Source organism: Apostichopus japonicus, chromosome 10, assembly GCF_037975245.1.
Source record: "Apostichopus japonicus isolate 1M-3 chromosome 10, ASM3797524v1, whole genome shotgun sequence".
NCBI classification, from domain to species: domain Eukaryota; kingdom Metazoa; phylum Echinodermata; class Holothuroidea; order Aspidochirotida; family Stichopodidae; genus Apostichopus; species Apostichopus japonicus.
The window spans coordinates 17302011-17324499 of record NC_092570.1 but is presented as its reverse complement, the minus strand read 5'-3'; the positions used below and the strand labels follow the sequence as shown (position 1 = coordinate 17324499).

Below are 22489 nucleotides of genomic sequence, written 5' to 3'. Positions count from 1 at the left end.
TTCTATGCTGTTACTCCACCCCCCCCCGCCCCACCCGACAGCTGCCATTTCTGCACCCCATGAACCCTCCACTCTGCAGGACCTACCTGAGGTTCTACATCCAAGATGGCTATGAGTCCCCTGTTGTGTACTACTCTACCCTTTTAAAACCCCTCTTCTTTCTCTATGCTGTTACTCCACACCCCCCCCCCCCCCACCTGACAGCTGCCATTTCTGCACCCCATTAACCCTCCAATCTGCAGGACCTACCTGAGGTTCTACATCCAATATGGCTATGAGTCCCCTGTTGTGTACTACTCTACCCTTTCAAAACCCTCTTCTTTCTCCTAGCTGTTATTCCCCCCCCCCCTCAGCTCCCATTTCTGCACCCCATGAACCCTCCACTCTGCAGGACCTACCTGAGGTTCTACATCCAATATGGCTATGAGTCCCCTGTTGTGTACTACTCTACCCTTTTAAAACCCCTCTTCTTTTTCTATGCTGTTACTCCACCCCCCCTCCCCCCCATCCAGCTGCCATTTCTGCACCCCATTAACCCTCCAATCTGCAGGACCTACCTGAGGTTCTACATCCAAGATGGCTATGAGTCCCCTGTTGTGTACTACTCTACCCTTTCAAAACCCCTCTTTTTCTTTGCTGTTACTCCCCCACCCCCCCTCAGCTGCCATTTCTGCACCCCATTATCCCTCCACTCTGCAGGACCTACCTGAGGTTCTACATCCAATTTGGCTAAGAGTCCCCTGTTGTACACTACTCTACCCTTTTAAAACCCCTCTTTTTCTTTGCTGTTACTCCCCCCAACCCCCACCCCAGCTGCCATTTCTGCACCCCATGAACCCTCCTCCACTCTGCAGGACCTACCTGAGGTTCTACATCCAATATGGCTATGAGGCCCCTGTTGTGTATCTGTCTGATAGTGTCCAGCTTGGTTCCATACATAGCGTCCTCGTGCGTTCCGTATTCCAGGTACTGATTGTTGGCGATGTCGTTCATCATCTCCTCGTGAGTGACAAAATAATAATTCTTCCCGTTCTCCTCGTCTTTCTTGCACGGTCTCGTGGTATCTGAAATCAGTGACAGAAGTGACAAAAAATACATAAATAAATAAATAAATAAATAAATAAATAAATAAATAAATACATAAATAAATAAATAAATAAATAAATAAATAATAAATAAATAAATAAATAAATAAATAAATAAATAAATAAATAAATAAATAAATAAATAAATAAATAAATAAATAAATAAATAAATAAATAAATAAATAAATAAATAAATAAATAAATAAATAAATAAATAAATAAATAAATAAATAAATAAATAAATACATCATGATAAGTAATATTTACATAGCGCATTATCAGCAAAGCTGCTCAAAGCACTTTACAAATGTAAAACCTAAAAAGAAAATAGTAACAAAAACTCAAATATTAAATATATAGAACCAATAAGGCAAAAAATGTAAAAGCCAAAAGCAACAATATAAAAACCATACCCTTACTAAACGGTACTAAAAACTAAATCACATATAGTCCAAAACAATTTCAGAAGTATGTAAATAGTAAAATAGATTGAATCATAGTCAATGTTGAAATATAAATAAGTATAAGAAACTATAGTACAGTAAGACAATTATTGTAAAAGCCTAAAACAGATAGTAATAAACACCCAATACTAAACGAAAAAAAATAGAACCCTACATGAGTAACAAATGTATAGCAAAACGTCTCATCTTGAATCTGTTTAAAAATCCAAGTCGACGGAGAATAGATTTCAATCAAATTTAAAGAACCTTATTTCATCAGGAAAGGCAAACACTTGTTCATCGTAGATGAAGGAAAAAAACGAAGGTATCATTGATGGAGGACTTACGTGGAATTGGGTATGCATATTTCTTGGGATGCTGTGTTATAAGAGTATTTTTAATGTGTCTCCTTCCCACGCCATGTGCACCTGTATAAAACAAAATATAAAAGAATAACAAACATAATAAGTACGATCATAATATGCGGAAACAGAAGAGAAATGATGATTGCTACTAGACATTTACAAAACATTGTCAAAACAGGATCAGGAATCTAGATCATCATATGTGTCTAATCATGATGATGCAGTTTGGGTTATTTGGGTAGCTTTGCCCTCCAATCCCCCCCCCCCCCCAAACTTCTAATCTGAGAAATTTGATCTTTGAGGTTTAATATTCCCTGCATATTATTAGCTGTGTTATTCAAATCCTTTACAAAAATCCACAGGAAGCACACTGTGTTTTCATTGTTAGTGCATTTTTTCATGAAAAGTCTTGCCCAAAATGGTGCAATCAAGAGTCTGTTTAATTAACAGTAACTTTTAGCCCTGTAACTTTATATGGATATATATGCTTTATATATGCTTTAAATATATGCTTTATAGGAACTTTATATGCTAATGGACTAATTGGACTAATTAGGTCCAGGCATAGGTCAAGTTACCACAGAATGTTGGTGTCGTCTATTTGGTCCTAATTCCTATTGAACAGTGCTTCCAATTTTCCCATGGAAACATAAAATGGCTACTTTAAAGATGGTTCCCCACAAAGGCTCCATTTTTAATTAAATAGTTATGACATATTCCATGAGGTCTTCACTATTAAAGTCAGTAACAACTTTTTTTTTTACTCCATCGTAATTTTTTGTCAATTCAAGTGAGACATGTCAACTGAAAAAGACAAAATGTTACAAAAATTAATAATTCAAGACGAAATAAAAAAGTATCTCTCTCGAGGGAAGTGTCGAGATGCAGGTGGCGACGCTGGCACCCAAAAAAGGAAAAAAAAAAGGTTGTGAAACTCACCTAGCAACACTAGAGTCTTCCTCATGAAAGCAGGAAGCCGCACAACTTCTTCATATGTGACTAGATCAAGCTGATCAAAAACTAGAGAGAAAGGGGGGGGGGGGGGGAGAAGGGGAGAAGAAAGTAAAATATGAAATGGATAACTTATATACACAATCATCAAACATGTCTGTTCACAATATCAGGGGTTTCCTGCCAAATTTTTCAAGCTGAAGAAATTGACACCCTGTCTCCAGAGTTTTCTACGGTTAGATCTTTTGGGTAGGTTTCTAAGGTTAGATCACAATATCGACTTTGATGTTTAAGAGACGCTGGTCTACACAGAGTTGGCGACAATAGTATTCTGCAAGTTACTGCCTTGCAAGATCACATAACTGTGATACACAGTTCATGTTGAAATTATCAGCTTAATTACATGAAATATTTAAAGAAACAAAAACATCTTCCAACTGTTGCAATAAATATCTCAGTATTTTTCCATAAAAAAAAGTATCCACAATTCTTATGATCCTTCACAATCCTGATTCACTTAGTTACCCATAACCTACAACTTTACTGCCTTATTACACATTGTTGTGTGGAATAGCAATTAATACTAACATTTTTAGGTTTGGTTATAACCAAGATGTGCATTTCATTTGAGACATGAGACATTAACACCATATATTGGCTCTTTCGTACAGGACACTCTGATGCTACTGTCAGACTTCATTTTATGTTATGTAAATTGTCTATATTGTGAATAATAACTTTATTTGCATATTGAAAGTATTTAGACGGCTGTGTATTTCAATGTCATTTCTGTCATTTGTTTGTTAATTAGTAGTAGTAGCAGCTTTAAACTGCTGTTCATTCATACTTAGTAAAGATTCCTAAATCCTATTGGTCCATTCAGGTCCGCTGACCGTGGTTAATCCTGTGAGTAACGCACGGTAAAATTACGGGGCATCACTTTAATAAATCTTTGGTTATATGTAACCAAAAATGTTTTGTTTTATGATTTTTCCCCCACACAAATGGTAGTGTATGAATGAACGGGTTTAATCAACGGTCTAGCGTGCTATACTCACATGATTAATGCACTCCGGGTGTTAATGCTATTGCTGGATGCACTCGGGCTCCGCCCTCGTGCATCGCTTGCATTATCCCCCGATCGTGTATTAATCCTGTGAGTAACGCACGCTAGACCGTTGATTAACCCCTTATTAGTTTTGGATAGCATTCTAGTACCGGGTCTTTGAGTGAGACACCTCGTAAATAAATGTACACAATGCACGCAACACATCGTGTATGTTTCCTTCTCTAGCCCGACTCTATCTCTCTCTACTCTGCAGGAACGTCCTAACATATAAACCCAGAACCCAATTAACTACCCACATTCAGTTTTGCATTTTTACTGTCATTTCTGTCGAAAGGCATACAACAGACGTGTAAACTCTAGCCATGGTGTTCCTTGCTTCCCTCTATACATTCTTTTCTCCTTTTCCACCTCTTATCTCCATCTGATCTTTAAGCCTCTCCAACTGCCTCAGGACGAAATCAATACCACAACGACACGCTGACCGACAAGTTTAACATCCGTGCAAATGTCCCAAGGTGATTGGTTTCATGTTTTCTCCTTTTTAAATACCTTTATTTTCAAGATTGGGATATTTGCCATCATATTATTAACAGAAACCTTTTTATTGATAATGCTTCATCACATCCCATTAAACAACAGATGTTCAGTCCAACCATTAATATCACGACCAAAGAAATTCAAACAGGATATATTGATTCTGCGCTATTTGTGGTTTATTACAGCAGGCCAGCGCAGAGAAAATACCCGATTCTAAAATTCTATACTTCATGATGGGGTTGGTTACGTACGCCCTGGTCGAGTCATTCAAAATAGGATAAAAAGACACATTCCTAAAGCTATATACAAAGCATTCTTTTCATTTTCATTGGCCAATTTTACCAAGCCTTTCAAGTATTGAACCAAAACACAACCTTGTGATTGAATAATCAGAAATACGGAAAATTGTCAACCTCTTCTTCATAATCTGTGAGTTGAGACTAATAGCTAATCAGCAAAATGAATTGCCTCATTATGGGAATTGTACAAATTGCAGAACCTCTTGGTATCAGAATCAAATCTGATCTTAATCATGCTATGAAAATGACTTGTGATCCACATAAAAGCACAACACCAAGTTAGAGTCTTGATTTATCTGCAGCAAAGGGATCAAAGTAAAGTGTGGTGGGGGGGGGCAGTGGCAGAGAGAAGGAAGTGGAGGAGAGGGTGGGGGGGGGAAGTTGGGAGGCACAGTGTGCAGAGAGATAAGAAACAGGGGGTGAGAGGGAGAGGGGTTGAGAGGGATGAGGGGAAAGTGAGGCGAGGTAGAAGTTTGAGGTGTGAGGAGTGGGAGATGAAGTGGGAGAGAAGAGGAGGAAACGGGAAGATGGAGCCAGAGTACTCATCCAATGTTGTCCAATTTCACTCCAGAGAGTAATACCGGCTGACTCTCATGTGCTTCATGACAAGTACGAACGTACATAATTAGCTTCTATTCATCAGACCATAACGAAAATGATTTAAGACACTTGGCTTATTTGAGCATGTCAAACTTTGAACAAACATTAAAGCAGCCAATCGGATCGATCCAAATCTACCGCTACCGATAATTCACCTTGAATCATCAATGTCACATTATTACCACACGCAGACAACACAGAAAGTCAAATGCATTTTTCCCCCTCCGATTTGATCTTATGTGAAACTTAATAACTGACCAAACAACCTAATTGAAACTCAGATCATTCCATGAAGGTCAGCTTTCTTGAAGGGTAAATCTGCTGGGGTTGCAGAAAAATGTTCACACAATCAAACTTCTCATATTCCTGTATATTTCTGTAGATGGTATTGTATTTACTTTTTTTTGTATTGAATGTTTTTTGTCATTGAATTTTCTAGATTGTTTGTAAAGCGCACAGATGCATCGTGCATAGTGCGCTATATAAGATTTTATTTACATTACATTACAATATGTACATTGTTTGGTTAAAGTGGAGGGTCAGTCGGAAAGGGGGGGGCTCAGGAGGATACTAACCTGCATTATGCTTGGCTAAGTACTTATCCCTGTATTGCTTCTTCTTGCGACCGAACCACGTACAAGAGGCTTGCGAGTCTTTCTTAGCTCTTTCGATTGCCAGACAAGCCACTCTCCTGCGAAAAAAACAAAAACAGAAAACCCGAATGGAGAGTGGATAAATAACATAGTGAAAGATTTATTAACCTCGTGAGAGGCAGTTCACTAGAGAGGAAAATGTCTCCTCGAGTGAAAACTTTAATTTTGACCACACGGATAGAGAAAAAAGTATAGAGAGAAGGATAAGGTTATAAATTTAAATCAAGAAAAGAAACGAGTTGTAAAAAGATGAAGGTGTCACTTATTGCATTTCAATTTTCAAGAGATAATAACGTACACTGCCTCCCTCAACAGCTGAAGCCTTCCCAATGTTATTGAGTAAAAAGGTTAAAGGGGAGTATTGAAGTTTTACCCAAAGCTCTCAGAAAGAAGTTTTTTTTTCATCTTGTTTGCTTTTAACAGTGCATGTAGTTTAGTATTTAACATCTGTGGAAGCACTGGAATTTAATTTATTCATTTAGAAACAAAAGAATACGATAAATATTGTTGGTAAGACTTCATAGCATACTTCAAGCTGAATAGATTACTGTAGCTGTTTTCTTGTTTAGTATAAAACATCCAACACAAACATGAACCAACAACCAGTTGCCATCTTTTCTAGAAATTCCAACATCTCATGATGTCTTCTATCACACAGCCATATGCAATGCCAAAGACATTCAAAATTGCTATTCAAACGTATTCAAATGTAGAGTGACTTAGTAACACAGAGGGCATTGTGTTTCAGTATTTTGTATTAAACTAGAAAATTTGAGAAAACCTAAATCATTGCTATAAACATCAGGGAAATAGCGATTTATTCCCAAGAGAGGTTGTACTAGGTGCCTCTGAGCGCGCTCTTTCCTTCACATCACACAGCATTCTGTAATTTCATCTTGTAGAATCTCTCAGCAAATGTATATGAAATACCTAACCCACATTACCACACATTACTACACAGTCATGGATATGAATTTTTTACATCAAATAATTGTTTTTCCATAAAACATGAATGTTTTTAACATACACATGAACACACTACAGAGTATTTACATACCTTACTCATCTGTTGTACAACCCTTCTTATTTCTCACTTCCAATATTTGCTATCATATTCTCATATTATTTAGTGATTTAAAAACTGTTTAATATATGTTTTTTTCAGAAGGTCGGAGATAAGACATAACCACCTTGATCATTTTCCACAAAGCTTGTCTGGCCTTAAACCAATCATGCAGGAAATGACCTTCCATTACTTGAAATAACACTTACAAGAACTCTCCCAAAGGATGGAAAAACATCATGACATTTTTCTTAATTATATGTGTAGCTTGTCAGCCAATGTCAGCTACAGAGAGTTGACATAGAGCAGGGGGTAATTCACCATACAGCATTTAATGTATTGAAGATTATAACTATTGTGTAACAGCATCGTGGATGGTACACTTGTGTCACAATGTCTCAGCCAGGGGCTTTGGGCACAAGACTATGCCTGGGGCAGATTGGCTGGGGCACTGGCCATCTCTGTGTGACAATGGTTTGGCCAATAACTACACCTGTGGCAAGATGTGGTTCAGGATTGGCAATGCCTATATTATGATGATTTGGGCAATAGCTATGCATTTGTAACATTTATGATAAATGTGACAGGATATTCAGATATTCTTTAATTATATCTTGTGAAAGGGGTTTGGGCACTGGCCATCCCTTGGGAGTGGGGGAGGAGGGAACTGAGAAGAATGATTGTGTTAGAATACGACAAGGTTGATTTAAATTAAATTCCATATATTCACAATCTTTCTACTTCATAGTTGCAAACCTCTCTCAAACTTGGTCTTGTCTGACTTTTGTATAAAGAATCCTTTACTGCCAAAACCTCTCTCCCAGATGATTTTATATTATAAGCTCTGTCATAAGTAATCCAGAGCCCCAAAACATCCTTTTTCACAAATGCATATAAAATAAAAATTCAACAGAATATAGTTACACTACACTGTGCACACTGATAGCAGGAAAAAAAAATTCCCTTTAGTAGTAAAGTTAAAAGAATAAATGAATAGGGGGAGGCAAAGCAACTGCTGATATGCTAATGTGCTAAGAAATGATTTCTACAGAGAGAGAGAAAGAGAGAGGCAAGGAAATTAGTAAAAGTGCACGGGAACGACCGTAATTAAGATGGTACTTGAAGTGCCTGCTGATGCCTCAGACAGAAATGTCCCCTCGGGTAGCAGAACTACATTAGCAGAAATTGAACTTAAACCATTCTTGAAGCAGAAGGCAAGGGATGGAATGAACATGGCAGACTTATAAATTTATAACGGAGGGAGAGAGGGAGGGAATTCTCAGTCAAGTGTAGAGTCAAACCAAGCTTGACAGATCTGGTCTTTGAGTCCGATGTGATGGATCGATGGAGCGAAGAACGTAGCGTTGTACGACCAGCCCAAAATAGGTCATTTACAATCATCAATTTGTACCATATAGTAAATATAATCCATGCTATGTCATTAACAATTTTAGGTATCGAAATGAGGTCAATAAATTCACACTTCTCCATGGATAAGATGTCTTTGTTTTTTTTTGGGGGGGGAGGGATTTTTATGGAAATTTTGAAAGCCTTCATGACAGTATTGTCTCTCGCATTATTGTGAGATACAGAGTGAGGAATAGAGAGAGATAGTAATTTAACTGTCAGGTTTTGACAGTCAATGTTTTGGTATGATAGATTTATGTACATAGATATGACAAAACCTAACAACTTTCTACATTGTACAGAATGAGTTAGCATTTGTGATAGCACAATGAAAGCCAGAAGAAATCCTTTTGTTGACACTGAGCTGCAAACTGAAGCACCTTGAAGATACTGATGAATTGAACAAAAGGGACCGAATAAAGCTCACCTCTTTAAGGCTAGGAGGGGGTGGGGAGGTTGGTCATACCAATTCCAGAAATTTGTCAGTCTTGCCCTAAAGCTTGTGCATCATACCTGCACTTGCTGTTCTTTAACATTTATTCATAGAACACTCCCCATACAAAAATTACACAGTGCAAGTGGAAACTGCAGTGCTGCAGACAGCCCTGTGCACAGTACCCCCTCTATAATTGTGTCCATTCACAACAATTGTGCAACAGAGGAACCAATGACTCTGATACAGGCCACCAGACAGAGAATAATCTAGCATTCACGTGTCATGTAATACCTGTAATATCTGTAATACCTGTAACACCTCAGGTACAAGAATTTGTTTCCTGTACTCAAAAGCCTATCGTTCTGTATACGACAAAGTGTCACACATCTTTCACATTTGTGTTAAATTTTTCTCTGCCCCACTTAAAAAACTTATTTATGTAAAGAGAATGTTTGTATATGTCCAAATTTCAGTAGGGAATTGTTTTCCTTACCACTCTTGTAATTCTGGTGAGGGTATTAGTCCGGCGGTACCGTTTAGAGGGTCACCTTCTTTCCTGGCCTGCCACCAGTTGTGATCGTCTTTGCTGATGATCTGAAGGATGTCACCACATTTGAAGCTGAGACCGGCCGGTTGGCAGGGAATGAGATCGTCCTGACCCGGGTCATAGTCAAACTGCGCCCTGACGTAAATCTGAAACGGTGAGAGACGACTGAATCGTTAAAAACAGGCACCGAGAGCGATAATTTCAGACCGAATAACCATCCGAAAATGTGTAGCGTTAGTCAGGTAATTTGGTGAAAGATTTCCACTGTTATTTAAAAATTTTGCATTTTTAGCAGATAAAATCATGTAAGAAATGAAACTGTTTGTAATGATCATAAAATGCTTAATACTAGCTACTGTCTTCCAAGCTTCTTTTACCTCTTTTCTTTTAACACAATGTAATTTAAAAGTTGTGATTTTTAGCAGATAAAATCATGTAAGAAAGACACACATCTGGTGAAATGAAACTCCGTCTGTAGTGATCGAAAAAATGCTAAATACTAGCTACTGTCTACCAGGCTTCTTTTAAACATGACACCAGAATAGGACTAAGAAGGAGTGGGGTGGCAGTAGGGGGTCATGTGGGGGGGGGGGTTGGGCAGTACAACCAACTGGTATAATCACAGAGGACAGTACTAACCAGGTAACTGGTGGCTCTACACGAGGTCGAGTGAGCCTGCAGTTGTTACAAGGAGAAGAAGCAAATACAGAGAATGGTAAATGGATACTTCATATTTGACTGAAGTACTTAATAGTTCTGTGCTACAAATGGTATGAATTTTAATCAAGTTTCAAGACTTGGGTCTTTTTGCAAAATAAAAAAATGTCATGATATTCTCAGAATTTTGCTTCAACAAATAGTAATTCTGAGCATTTTTTTAATTATCTATGTTCCCTGTAAGCCTCGGATCAAGTTCCATATTACTCTTGCCGTCGGTGGTACATACCTCGCAGGGCTGAGGTGCGGACCTGTAGCTGGGGACAATTTTGAATGTGATGCTTCCCCGCAGCTCGCTGAGCATTCTCTGTAGCTGTTCCACGGTCTGATTGGCCACCGACACGTTGTTGATCTCTCGTATCTCGTCCCCGACGTGGAGCGTGGCCTGCCTGTGGATCATACCGCCGTGCATTATGCGGGCCACGATGCATCGTCTGTCCTCGTTCATCTTGAGGGTGATACCCTGATGACCAAGATAAATAAATAAATATATAAATATATAAATAAATATATAAATATATAAATAGATAAATTAATAAATAAATGAATGAATAAACAAGGAATAAAGAAAAAGAGAAAAAAGGTAGCCAAATTTCAAATGATTCGATCCGTAATGGTTATAATGTTAATAACGTTGACAGATGTGAATTTTGTCACCGACAATATATTTACAGAACATGCATGTTGTTGCTTTAACATTCAGGAATATTGTCTTTGTCAGAATAATTGCCCATCACTAGAAGGTTATCCTAGCCTTCCGGAGATTCCGACAACGAGAATCGAATGACACCTTGACATTTTTGGAAAACCAAAAAGAATATTGAAGACTTAACAAGAAACCAAAAAGAGGCTCAGAAGTAGGGACCATCTAACATCATGTAGATGACTTTTCCCTTCTTTAATTAACACTCTCTCTCCAAATTGTTTTCCTTTTATACCTCAAAATGTCCTAAGGGCAGCTCATCAGGCCTCAAATAGCAATTACGGAGAGAGTTTGATACCAACTGCCGGTTACGAAATCTCCGTCACATGTTTACATCGAACAAGCTACAGTAGATTAACCTTAAAATACATAACTCAAAGATGGGGGAAGACAATGGCAGGGTCGAGCTTTGCCCTAACTTCAGCCAAACGGAGGAGGCCCACAGAGCTTCCGTCTCCATGGCTACAGGTGCACCATTGGGAAGAGAGAGAATGTGGGGGGGGGGGAGGGGTTGGAGGATAACGGTCACATTTCTTTCTTCAAGGAAAACTCACCAGTGGTTCATCTGAATTTTTCTGAAACTGGACGAGTCTAACTCTGGTTACTTTCTCTCCGTTTTCCATGTTGCCGTTGGGAGACTGCTCACCGTTGAGAAAGCACGAAACTGGGGGCGGTGTGACGCGAATGGCATGGGTACTGTAGACTTCATGTGCTACCACATCGTGGGCTTGTAGGAGAGCCTGAATAAAAATGAGGTTGAAGAAGAAATACAAGTGAAGGTAAACATTACTGCTTCTTCGATCTTACTAGTAATATTACCAAGACTTTCCCTTCAGAAAGAGACTTAGTATATGTATGATCTATTGGCATGCTCATTTACATATTGAAATGCAAGAACTGTACTGTATAAAAGAAAGGTTGACATAGACATGCATGCACATGGGTGTTAAGTCTGTAAGTGGGGGCCGTCAGGGGAAATAATCAAACTCTTCATTTCTGAATTCAAAACTGAACTATCGATCCTTTGGGTGTGAATCAACCCTGATTGTGAAACAAATTGTGTGCTAAAGGCTATAGGGGCTGGCTGTCAATGTAGTGTGACTTAACTCCCATGCCAACATGCTGAACATTATATTGCTACTGTAGGTTCTGGTGCTTTAATATTGCAAGAGATGGTTAAAATACCAGAAAAGTCGTTTTGTTATATTTCATAGCAATCTTAAACACTAAAGACTGAACCAACTACAGCTTTTATAGCAGGTATAACTTGTACGTAACCTAGCTTAATTTGCATATAAGAATTGGGGCTGAGGTTGCAAGTGTTACAAACTCTAAAACTCAAAAAAACTCACAAACTCTAAAACTCACAAACTCAAAAGGCTAACATTCAAGTTCATTGCACATTTTTGGATGAAAAGAAAAAACAGAACATTGCAATAGTGTTAGATGATAATGATACATTCATGTATGTCTCTCTTTTAACTGCATCAACATGTTACAATGTTATTTTCAGTGACGTAATATTTTTCTTTCTATTTCTTTCATGCAGACTACATCTCTAGGAATGTCACACCACACATGAATGCGCGATGCTGGTTCAATACCAAAATTACGTACGGTATCACCTTCCTTCGCCATCCAAATCTGGAGATTTTTACCGGCCAAATCGATCATTTGCTGCAATACTTTTGATGGCCATGACTCTATATTAGAGTCCTCAATAATCCTCTCTTTAGTCTTACCTTGAAGTACGGCTCTGTCAGAATTCCTTCTAACTCCGCTGCTTCGGTTGAATCTATGTTTGAAGCGTGTAACGATTCCAGAATCTGCAAATAAGAGGAACGCATTAAAATAATACTCAATTGTGGCTGTTACTTGTTATCAAAACAATCATTCATAAAGAAATATCTTGAATAACGCTTACAATCTCTTACTCTCCGTTTCAGAAGAACGGTTTCACTCCTGTCGCAGACTCCGTGATTCAGAAATGGAAGACAGTAAGACCCAAGCGACATTGCCTCTCCATCTTTCAATTTCAGACTTGCAGCATTTTGCCATAATGCTTTTAATAGACCATAATTTGAAATATTATGATAAAAAAAAATGGAAAAAAAAAAAATGAAAACAGAAAAAAATGGGAAAAAAAGAAAAGAAAAAAAAAAACCCTGCCACGATAGATTTGTCAGAACATTCTGAACAGCTCTAACAAAGCTGGATTAAGTATTTTTTTCCCACTGCTATCATGTTTTTATTCCTTTCTGTACAGATTTGTCATCAATGCTAATTGACATAACATGGATATTGCTATAACGTAGATATTTGAAATCGCTTTCGCGAACACAACACTCTCTGAGATTTAATTCGCTCACGTGTACAGCTGTGCCCATTAGAATGGATATTTGATAAGCTGAAGTTCTTGATGTGCTTTTAGTATCGAAGCATTCACTCCCCGTCCTGAAGCGTGACTAACCACTTTTCTTCAACATAATCAAGGATTATTTGATTAAACTGTCCCAAAACATTCAGTTTCTCTCTGTAAAAAAAACGTTTCCCTGACCTTCCCCTCCCCGTTTTTCTTGGAATTTTTGAGGCCATTAACATATCAGCTTGTTCCCTACTAAAAACATTTATCGCATGAAATGTTCTCAAAATGGACAGAGCAAGGAGAATATTACTTTGATGGATGCCTCACAGAGCAGGTGGAAAATATAAAGTATCCTTTACATACGTGTCACTGTATTGATAAAGTTTTAATAGAAATTAGATCCCATTTTCTTTTACTCAAGACAAATCTTTTCTGTGATATACTATTCATTTCATTTAATTCATTTTACTATGTAATAATTCATTTTTTTGGCAAGTCTTAACTTTTCAAATTATTTCACTAAATCAACAGATTATTAAGATAATCTTATATAACAGGATTTTATCAGTAAGCATCAGTACGTTATGCATCCTTTCATGACCGTTTCCCTCTCTTGTTCAGAGTGACCGGAGATTTTCGACCCTTGAATCCATTGATAAAACAGGTTGACCAATGATATGTGACAGCCTTATATAACATCCCCCATTACATGATGCAACATGCGAGTTCTATATCAATTCTGTGCATCATAAATAGACAGATACTCAATACAGACAAAAATATATTGACCTGTTTAACGAATGGGACTGCTCAGCTGCAGTTCCATCCACCATAAAATGTGCTTGATCGATTGGTTGCTTAACAATTGATCCTCTGCTTCCTCAACCAAGTTCCGCTCCCTCCCTACATTGCCTTCCCCATCCATCCCCTCCCTTCCTACCCCTTCCTCGCTACCTCAACCTTCACATAGGATATGACATTAAACAATGCAATAATACAGCATTTTTTAACTTTAGGTTTTTTCTGTTGCTGTTTTTCATGTTGTGAATTGAATCCTTGATTGCGCTGCTAATTTAACGAACAACCTCGAAAAACCATTTTACTAACACCTCGCTGAGAGCTTTTACTTAGCAACTGAATCGGAAAGAAACTTTATTGATAAAAGAACGGGGGGCCCTTTGATGTGTTGTTGATTAACACCTGGTAGCAGAGTAAATATTACCTCATCTCAGCGTGTTTGATTGAACATGCCCGAGAAATTCACCTAAAGTGCATCTCGATCAGATTGGTAAAAATTGATGGAGCTTACGATTCCGGAAGGAGGATAGAAAACGCAGAGCACATTGACTTGAGCAGGAGGAAGGACACAATATAGTTTGGGTGATTAAGTCTATGATGTAGTGAACTTTAGATAAGAAAAACAAAAAACTGTACTTCCATATTAAGATGTTCTAAAAAGCAGGAATCGAGGTTTGACTTTATAGGATTCAAGAAAATGTCATACACAAAAGTAGCCTGTATTTTCATATTAAGATGTTCTCAAAAGCAGGAATCTGTGTTTAACTTGATGGGATTCAAGAAAACACCACACACAAAAATGGCAGTACCAAGCAGGAACATCTTCTTCGATCCGAAACAAACAAATTTGGCAAACTAATTAAGAAATCAAAGGATACCATTAATTTCCTTAAAACACCCAAATATGATTTTTTTAATTTTTTTTTTAACTCTGCCATTTTTTTTCCCATCAAAAAAATGATTCTGAAGTAAACACATGAACCCAACCAATGCTGCATTTTACAAATATATCTTAAGAATAATACAGAAATTAAGCCACATAAGTAAAAAGTTTCAAACTGTGAATCCTGCATAATTAGAAATTTCAAACTGTGAATCCTGTTTTAAGGTAGACGAACTAACAAGGAACACCAATGTTGCATTTTACGAATATATTAAGAATAACACAGCAACACAGCCGACTAATTGGAAACTGAAACTGTAAATTCTGCATAATTGGAAACTTCAAACTGTATATGAATGAAATATGAAGACAGCTAATATGAAGCGCTTTAGATATATATACATAGGCAGCTACACATGTACAGTATGGATTAGCAGTGAAAAGCTCAGAGGATTGCAATTAAAGCTGGAGCAAAAAAATATTTAAAAAGGGAAATAAAATTGTATTAGATTACAATAAAAAGGATATAAAAACCAGAATGTAGATAATTTCTGAGGGGAGAACACATTATCTGTTTTAAAAATCTAGCTCACTTTTTAAAATAGTTTCAATGTTAGGCTGAACTTATAATCTGTCGACCATTTCTTAAAAAACAGTTACTTTGAAAATTTATAAACAAACTTATAACTGTCTGTCTCGCTGGCCAGGGGGTTGGGGGAGGAGGGTGGGTATCAGAGAATATCCAGTTTTTGAATTATTCTAACCTGCTGGCATAGAAACCTACATGGTTTGTGAGAGACTACTGTAAATTATAATATTTTCCACTTTCCTATATTAGTGTCTATACTGAAAGGAAGGGCTACATGTACACTATACAATAATATAACTGACATGTTACATGCATCTCTGTATTCATGAGTACTTTGGAATTTATTTGCAAGGCCTTTAAAATCATTCAAACACCCACACAAAGCAGGTAGTTTTGAATCTCTTCTGGCACACAAAAAGAAAACGTTCTACTTGGCTACGGCTTCCCTTCATCACCAAAAGGTTATATCGAAAGTTCCAGAATGTGTGGGTTTATAACCCTATCTCAAACTCCCCACCCCAATGCCACCCTTCCTCAAGTCAACTCCTAGTGAATTTAAGACAATTCTACCAGCATCCTTTTTTTTCCATCTGATTACGATATTTATAGTAAGACCACTGATTGCCTTTCATTAATCACCCATTAGCAAGCACCGCTGCAAAAACGTTGCGAAGCAACATCACACATTTTTCTGATTTATTTGCTACTTGTTTTTATATTTCTGGACTTTTTTTTCTTCTCACTGTCAATGCTACCGCAGTTATCTTTTCTACTTTATCCACTCTTATCATCCCGAATGTGAAAAGAACCAGAACAAAGTTCTGTTTTTTTTTCCTTCTTTCGACGACCGAATCCGAAATTTAATTTTCCTACGCATGAAGAGAACTGCGACTTTAGTAATCTTCAACAATTTGCATCCGGAGTTTAGGCTCCGTACGGAGCAATGAGCAACATCGACCAGATATCACTGGGAAATCACAAGAAACCCCCCCCCCCTCTAAAAAAAAAAAAAGTTTTTATCAATAAAAATTGTAAAGTGAGTGAGGTCTTTGAACTGCCATTGCTGATAGTACGATACATATATTTGTTCTTTTCTTCGTCATCTTCTCTCCCAGTTTGACAGGCATCGGTTCTGATCAAGACGGACAAACCATATGAGATTGAACTACCCTATCAGTTGTATTAAATCTGAGACGTATTCCGAGATTATTTTACCGTTAATCGGTTGAGGAGTCATAAAGTCTGCCTATCCTTCTTCTCTCTCTCTTGTTAAACATTGTTTTTTCTTGTCTATTTATTATAGCATGCAGATATATCAACCTTGAGACAATGAGTAAATACCAGGATTCATAACTGGCTCGGATGAAGATCATGTTTTCTTGGGTTTTCTTCTCGTTTTTTTGCTTTTTTTGTGGCCAATTTACTGAAAGGTTCTGAAAAGATGCCAGTGATGATCATGATGCGGCTATAGCATGGACATGGTAATTTGCCACGAACTGTACAATAAGTACAACCCAAAGGAAGGCTGGTAAACCACACATATCAACGGATGATTTTTCTTTCCAGTTTCCTACACTTTATTGTTTCAATTTTGACTTTGATGGTCAACAGCTGTTCTGCAGACTATCTTTCAAAGCTGTACTTTTTACACCTAGAAGACAATTGTATATCTTCAAGTTTGCTGATATTGAGAACATGTTTTTTCATCCATAACATTCCAAACATGAAAAAATGTTATTCAATATGTGAAACCTGTTTACAGAGTTTTAAAAATATTTAAAAGAGGGGATCTCAAGAGAATAGTTTTCCAGACATATGAGTTAAATGAGATAGGGATCAAATTCACAGTAATATTATGTTTGGGGCAATTTTTACTTCCGCCTACCACACATATTTTCGTTTATGTGCAGTTGTTTATATTACAAACAAACTAGAGAAAAATAATTTAATACTGCTTGTTGAAATCAGTCATAGTCTGCTAAGCTGCTGTCATGAATATAAAGTTTCTGCTAAATCAAAATCTACAAATTTGGTGAGGCTGGAAATACCATAGAAGAACTGAGCTAAAGGAATGATTATGTTTAAATCAGGGACCAAAATTTTCAAATCTTAACGGATGAATGCACAAAATTAAGTCTGACATTTTGAAGGAGGGATGTTAGAAAAAAAAATTATCATCATAATAATAAAAAAAAAGGCTATTAGCCCAGATTTGTACTTCTATGTCACATTTTTTTGAGAAATGACATTTTAAGCATCTGAGGTTGTTTTAGCATTGATCATTTTGTAAATGGAAAAGCTTTAATGAAATATCATAAGCACTACATTTTTTTATTCTCTCTCTTTTTCCTTGGTCTATGACATATCAAGATTTTACTTCCTGTCATCCTGTTTAAGCAAATTTTACTGAAGCTAACAGTCAATCTGTACTTGAATTGTTTGAGAATGTAAATATTCATGAGCATTTTCAAAAGAGGCCTTTTGGCATAATGTATAAGGTGCCTGTTAATCCCATACACGCAAAAATACATAATATGGTCAAAACTACTCGTTATGCAGGCTTTGTTGATTGAAACAATTAGGTTAACACAGAGGAAGAATGAAATTTGAGAGAGATTTCTCTTCTCTCATGAAAAGGATCTTATTCCATTTCTTGAAAACCACAATCTAGTTTAATCTTTTAATGCAATCCATTTTTTTTTTTTTTGAATCTTTTTGATGAGAATGTTTTCAAAGCAATAAAATTACCAGTTTCAATTTTACGACCTCACGGGTAATTCTGTTTCTCGCCACATTTATTTTCTATTTCCACTCCAGTCATTTATGGTTCCACCGAGACACTACAGTTTCTTGAAAGTTTATAACAATGTTACAGCAGTGCTTGATGTTCTAGAGCAGAAAGCATATAAGGTAGCTATAAATTTAATCCTCCAAATGGGAAACCGGATGAACTGCTTCAATTTCTGAGAATTGCAAATATGCATTTGGCAATCATGATTGTAGCTGTTGCAATTGAGTGACTACTTAAAATGAGCAGACACTGTTTTTTTTTTATTGGGGGGGGGGGGGGTTGGCAGTGTGGTATTTAAATTTGAGAGAACATACCTAGCTTTTAGCATGATAAACGATGATTTTAGGTATGTCTTAGTCCAGGGCAAATAAAAGAAAATATAAGGAAAGTTTATAGTGTTCTTCAAGTTTCTATAGCGATTCTTGTTTTCAAGATACTCAAATTTAAAAATAGGTTAAACCAATAGAATGCTTCCCATAGGTCTATATGAAATGGCAATATACTCAATGTATGTAATAATAGTATGAGGTGGTCACAAAATATGGGATATTAACCACAAAAAAGAGAAGTTAGAATACTGACCTTTTGCAAGCTCTGAGCAAGTTCACTATTATGTTGAAGGGAATGGAGGAGATGGGTGAAAGTTTGGGGGGGGGGGAATGAGGTCAAAGGAGGTCATCGTTAAGAGTTATCTATTATCTCTAGATGCAAAACAAGGGTTACAAGCAAGGTGTAATGGTAGTGTGACAGACTGACCCATATTGCCATGGTGCTGTGTGATTTGTATGGGGGGGGGGTCATTTTGTTACATGATACCATTTATGTCCTGACATGGTTAAGCAAGGTGTAATGGTTGTGTGACAGACTGACCTGAATTGCTATGGTGCTCTGTGAAGGATTGGAGGGAGAAGGGGTGGGGGGGGTCATTGATAAGGGGTACAAACCATCTCTAGGCATGATTGAACCAGGTGTAATGGTTGTCAATATTTCTCAGATGTTAGCTCGACACATGATACATCATGAGTATGGGATGCAGTGGGCGAATGGACTGGCTTGAAAAAGTCAGATATTATGTAATGACGACCTACCAATCATCTCTAGACATGGTTAAGCAGGTTACAATGGTTGATTTGAGTGGTGACTTGTTAATATGTCATGGCTGTTAGCAAGAGTTTGGCTGATTAGCTTGGCAGTGAGTTTTTAAACCATATATAAGGTAAGGATACAGGATATCACCCTAAAAGATGAAGTAATGACAAGGGTTTAATAACCATCATTCCAAAGACTATTATTAAATTATCCTTTTCATGATTTCCATTAATTGAAAATGACCAATACCCCTAATAACTCTGAAATAATCCTCCCCCCTTTCATCCCTCCCACCTCACCTCCCCTCACCCCTACTAACCCTCACCATGTCCTTATCAGCCTTCACCATCTTTACAAAAACCTATATTTCAAAGAAAAGTGTGTTATTTGAACACCCTCTAATTTACTAATTTATACTACACAATCCGAAAATGCCCACAATTTTCCAAATCATGACATCTTTGGTTATTATAATACTACTAATAACAATAATCAGCAGTTATTTTTAACGATGCTTCATCGACCACAAATGTGGGAGAAACCGGCAGAGGGCTATTGGATTACGACTTACACGTCGGGTGGCTCCCAATTCAACATTGAAACTCAAATTTGGAAGCTCTTCAATTTAAAAAAATTCATTTCAGATGGGAAAACCGTAGATTGCTCTTGGATGAAAAACCCATCTCACTATGACCCGGCCGGGAATTGAACCCCAAACCAATTGCTAATTGCCTCATTGCTTCAAATGCCATCACCTTTATCCACTCGACCACATCACCAGTACGTGGTATTACAACCACGAAATCCCTTTTACCTGTTACTGATACCCTCCACGGTATGATGCAGCGTTGCATTTAGCGATGGATATGACAGCCAATAGGGATGCTTGTTAGTATTGTCGTTGTTGCTTTACAATGTGTATGGATGGGATATAGTTGATTTTATTGGCTGATGGCGCAAAAGACAAAATTGAGAGGGATTTTCTTACCGCATGTTGAGAGTCTCCATACAAAGATGTAATACTTACATCTCGAGCTCTGAGGACGCTGTCTGAAGGGATATTCTGTTTATTAGGCATCTGCTCACTGGACTTGGTATTGATTTTGTCATACAACTGGAAACAAAATATGGGAAAATGGAGAAAAAGGAAAAGAAAAAGAAACCATTATTTTTCCAACTTTTTTTACAAAAATTGTTGCCATTATAAATTATGATATAACATCAAGTTTTTTTTTGTTTTTTATTCTTCTTCTGTTCTAAAATTAAATTTTTAAATCTTAATTGGACTACTCAAGTCCTTTTGTCTTACAGGTAAAGTTAAATATATACCCGATTATTCTTCCACAATTTTATAAGAATGACTTTAAGAAATGCAATCAGGAGTTCTAACATGTATGAGAAACAATAGAGTTGACAGAATTGTTGAAACCGTATCTGGCAACCTGGCCGGTTCTCTGTGCAATGTGTTGACATCTCACAGAGACCCACTGTGTACACGACAGGGAGCACTGCACAATTATGCCACCCATTAGCGCTGAGTGGCATGCTCAGGCAATGGAAGAAGATACAATTGTTAAGTTGGCTGTCGCTATGACAACATGTCAGTCACCTATCTACAAGGTGCATTAGTAATGACGTCACTTACTGATGATGACTCAAAATGTGCCAGGAAGCAGAATATAGGATTTGCGGAGTCAAGAGTAATGAGGCAGTCGATTATAATGGGGTGAGGGGGTGGGGGGAGGGGAGATAGGGGAGGAAGAGAATTACCACAGGGGAATTTGGTGTTTTAATATTGAACTGGTGTGATCATACTGGGACAGTCCAAGGGGTAAGACAATTAATTAGTGGCATCGTGAATATTTTTATTTATGATCCGATATACTTTAGACTTTAAACAATATACAAAAGGCCTTATACATGTATATAAATTAAAACCAAAATTCAGAAAATCATTCACAATTTCTGACATTTCAGTCTTTTTTTTCTCTCACTTTGAAAAATTGCTTTGGTGGTCTATTAAAATCTGAAAAATGACCACGGTGCCCTACCATGTCAATACAGTTGCCAAGTCTGCCCTAAAAAGAGTTGCCTTAATTGCCCCTCTCAAATCCGAGGCCCTGTACCTAATACGCAGCATCTTTCAATATTGTGTTTCACATGCAGACTGCAAACTATACGACAGAACTATTACGTCTTTGACATGAAGCGAGAAGTCACTTCATGAATAGAACATCGATCATTCTTTATCCGTGTACCATCAATTCACCCTGACCTTCTTCTTTCAACTCCCCCCTACCCCCCCCCCCCCCGCACCACCAAAAATAAAATAAAACTTCAACACTACATTTAATACCCTCGTGTTTTTCCATTTTATGGACTCATAGCTAAAAATCTGTTTGCAGAAGGAGCGAGATCAATTTCATATCTGGGTCAATCCCCCGTAAGCGAAACAATTCCGCTTCGGAATAATACTCATCAAGCACCGACCAATGATATCAACACTCTTAAATCACACACTACCATCGTCGGTTAGATTGAAAGATGCACTTCGGGGTCGAGAGAGCAAAAAACAAACAAAAGGGGATCACATAGAGATAAAAGAATAAATGTAAAAGAATAATTTAAAAGAGGATAAGGCTTTCACTACCTAGCGAGGAATTACAATTTTTAAACAATTTTAAAATAAGCCAGCTCGATGAACAGTTTATATATGAAAGCAAGAACTGACTGCCAAAAACCATCTTCATTTTGATATATAATTTTTCCCCCTCGTTTCATGTTTGATGAAAGTGGCCCCCAAATCCTCTAGAGAACTAATATTACCCTTCAGGTTTATAGGAGACTGCAACAAGTGCAATTGCAGATGTCACGATAATTCACGCCGGCTTCTCCGTACTGCAATATTCATACCCAGGGCCAGAGAAAATGAACAGCAAATCCTGTGTGATCAATGTGTTATAGATCGACTTGTGCCACATTTTTAGAATTCTCAGAGAGGAACAGTGTTGCATGATATCATTGAAGTTGAACCAATTCAGCATTTTAGGTTTCATTCATTATTCATTCCCCCCCCCCCTTTTTAGCAATGTTCATTTC

At 37.4% G+C, this 22489-nt stretch overlaps 1 protein-coding gene across 2 annotated transcripts in view; it reads right to left on the bottom strand.

The window, feature by feature from the left end:
• Positions 1-22489, bottom strand: part of LOC139975202 (peripheral plasma membrane protein CASK-like) — a 116260-nt gene that overhangs the window by 5975 nt on the left and 87796 nt on the right. The window contains exons 12-20 of one of the 2 annotated variants that reach the window (XM_071982897.1): positions 20379-20504; positions 12618-12701; positions 11430-11615; positions 10402-10635; positions 9402-9601; positions 5925-6040; positions 2833-2913; positions 1876-1956; positions 862-1064 (exon numbers count right to left, since the gene is read on the bottom strand). In XM_071982897.1, coding sequence (XP_071838998.1) covers positions 862-1064; positions 1876-1956; positions 2833-2913; positions 5925-6040; positions 9402-9601; positions 10402-10635; positions 11430-11615; positions 12618-12701; positions 20379-20504 — 1311 coding nt within the window. The remainder of the gene's footprint in view (positions 1-861; positions 1065-1875; positions 1957-2832; positions 2914-5924; positions 6041-9401; positions 9602-10401; positions 10636-11429; positions 11616-12617; positions 12702-20378; positions 20505-22489) is intronic. The other variant, XM_071982898.1, reaches the window with a different exon arrangement.